This window comes from Physella acuta, unplaced genomic scaffold (assembly GCF_028476545.2).
Source record: "Physella acuta isolate Inbredline_101_S28 unplaced genomic scaffold, ASM2847654v3 ptg001682l, whole genome shotgun sequence".
NCBI classification, from domain to species: domain Eukaryota; kingdom Metazoa; phylum Mollusca; class Gastropoda; family Physidae; genus Physella; species Physella acuta.
The window spans coordinates 9,264-12,500 of NW_026733195.1; the positions used below are offsets into that span (position 1 = coordinate 9,264).

Below are 3,237 nucleotides of genomic sequence, written 5' to 3' on the forward strand. Positions count from 1 at the left end.
TTTAGAATGTGCTCTAGAGTAAAAAAAGGTTGGGAACCCCTGATGTAGACATAACTGTGTCGGCCTAAAATATTTTCTATGCAATAGTTCGTGTCTCAGATTTTTTTTTTGAAAAACAAAGACATTGTTTATATATCTTTAAATAACCTGTTTTCAAAACACAATTGACAGTGTTGCCTATAGTTTATACAATAGTTTCTAGCACAGCAATACCGGATATAAAGCAGTCAGGTATGCAATACAATAAAAAAGGGGAGATTATATTCTAAGGCAGCGCGTGATGCATTAAGGGTAACGCGACAGGTTACAAATGAACATTTCGGTGTCTGGAATTCAGTCGAGCTAGGAGAGTGTTGGAATCAAATGCACATTAGTGTATTGTGCTTGAAGATTAAGGTGGAACGTCTTATTAGTGTAGCAACTTGGCAAGATGCGGTGTTTGATTGTTACTTGGGTCTTAGTTCAGATGTTCGCAATACGTTTCAGCTCTAGCATAACAGGTACATTTCTTTTCTTTATATATATATATATATATATATATATATATATATATATATATATATATATATATATATATATATACCAAAACGTATTTATTTATTTATAAATATAAATAATCATATCTCTATCAGTGCGCTTAAAGTACAGCACCAGTGACGTCATAAACCAAACACCGCCTGATTACGTCAACATAACCGTTGTCATCAGCGTTAACACAACAGCCGAACTTCGCATGCAGCGTGTTCAGTATATCCGTCTAGACACGCCTATCTATACATTGACAACTGACAAAGATGGACGCCCGATTCAGTCTAGAGAGTTTGTCGTCATTCCTGAAGTGAGTATTATTGCGCACACCTTTTAGAGTTGTTTACTGTCCTTATGACCGTATATTTTAATTATACTTATAGCATTATTAATCAAAGTTAACGTCTATATTATTTACTAAGTTATTTAAAGACAGAATAAACTCAAAAACATATAGTTAGCTCTTAAGTGGATATTGATATTTTGACAAGAATACAGATATATTAAAATGCCAGTTAATTGAACAAACTATACAATTATTAAGAATATTTTTCTAAATATATTTTTAATTAAGTATAATCTTCTATTGCTATCTTTTTACAACTCTGCCTCCACATAGAAACACATACACGTGCACACACCTTACATACTCAGCCTTTTATATACATACACATATAATTTTTAATTACGTATTTACCTTATAAAAGAAATAGTTATAAATTTAGGATATATATATATATATATATATATATATATATATATATATATATATATATGTATATATATATATATATACAGATACATACACACATATATATATATATATATAGCATATAAATATATGTATATATATATATATATATATATATATATATATATATATATATATATATGTGTGTGTGTGTGTGTGTGTGTGTGTGTATAACAACTTTTTCTGTTCAGCTACGTATAATTTATTGTTTTAAATTAACCGCTCCAATTTGTAACTTTCTTTATTCAGCTGCCTATAATTCATTAATATGAATTTACCACGTTTAACTATCAAATGTGCTCAAGTAGGCCTACTTATTAATTACTGCTACGAATATAACACTTGTAACATAAAATGTTTCAACAGACTATCGGCTACTATCAGGACGTAGAAGGTAACGCCGCCCTACAGATTGAGAGAATAGATGGAACCACGGACAATAACACTAGAATTTCACTGGTAACGTTTTATTTCATGCTCTGTAACTACTTGGACTATATTCTGTACCTTCATCAACCATTGCCGTTGAAATATCATTTTCTACTTATATTGTTATTTTAGTAACAACGCCGCTTTCATTCCTCTACACTGTTTCATAATTCAGTAACGTATTCATTCAGTTATCTGCCTATCACCTTGCTTTTCATGTAGATTTTTATCTAGGTATTAAGCCAAGATTTACATTTAATCTTTTGGGATACGGTACACTTAAAGTACTAAAATAGATCACAATATCAACTGTATATTTTTATAATAGTCCTGGCCTGAGATTACACACACACACACACACACACGCACATATATATATATATATATATATATATATATATATATATATATATATATATATATATATATATCCGATGTTACAGAACATTAACCAATAAACAAAGTAATAGTAGTAGGAGTCGTAGAAGTAATGATAATAAGGTTTCAGAAGAGTCTCTGATACGAACATGTTTCTTTAGGTACCTTAACTTATATGTATATGCATTATATATATATATATATATATATATATATATATATATATATATATATATATATATATATATATATATATATATATATATATATACGATGTTACAGAATATTTACCCTAACGCATCTCTCTAATTAACCCATAGGTCTAAAAGGAAATAATATTCACATCATATGAAGACGAATAAGCATTTCGTGTGCTTTTTAAAGCTTGTTTAATAAAACAATACCATTTGTTTCAAATTAATGTTGTATTACTTTTTTGTCAGAGAGGTACTTTTACTCACGAAGGAGTGGTCTACACGCTGTCACCTAGTGCACGTGCAGAGCGAGATGTGTCCACACAGTTTGAACATTTCGACCTACAGGAGCTCAAACCTCATCTTGCCAACGCCTTTGATTACGTGGTGCCCAGTACGTTGTTGAGTAGTACATGCTCATGGTCTTTAGTTGTATTGTTACAGTACACGATAGTCTTTAGTTGTATAGTTATAGTACATGTACTCATAGGGGTAGCGAGAGTGGGCGGGGGGTGCGGACCGCACCGGGTGACACCATTTAGGAATGTGACACCAAGGCAAAAAATAGCAAAATATATAGAGAACATTTTTAGGGGGGGGGGGGGTGCAAATCGAAAGTTTGAGGGGGGTGCAAACCGAAAGTTTGAGGGGCGCAGGGAGGGGGGTGCAAATCGAAAATTGAAAGTTTGTCCCCGGGAAAGGTCGCTACGCCTCTGGGGGTGACACCATTAAGTGCCGCAGTTGGTGACACCCGACCTCGCAACGCCACTGCATGTACATATGGGTTTTGTTTAGTATATTTATGTAGGTCTTGGTTGGATGGATTGTTTGTGGCTATCTGTGCAGCATTAACTTAATAATAATAATAACAATAATAATAAAAGTAATGATAGTTGTAATAATAATAATAATAATAATAATCATTAATAATATTCATATTTGTAATCGTAACGTAAT

General features: G+C 31.8%; 1 protein-coding gene across 1 annotated transcript in view; it reads left to right on the forward strand.

The window, feature by feature from the left end:
* Window positions 1-439: 439 nt before the first annotated feature.
* LOC131929824 (A disintegrin and metalloproteinase with thrombospondin motifs 6) overlaps window positions 440-3,237 on the forward strand; it is a gene marked incomplete at its 5' end in the record, with an annotated part of 20,596 nt that continues 17,798 nt past the window's right edge. Inside the window, 4 exon segments of the mRNA XM_059286214.1 lie at window positions 440-500; window positions 633-838; window positions 1,646-1,738; window positions 2,530-2,674. Coding sequence (XP_059142197.1) covers window positions 440-500; window positions 633-838; window positions 1,646-1,738; window positions 2,530-2,674 — 505 coding nt within the window.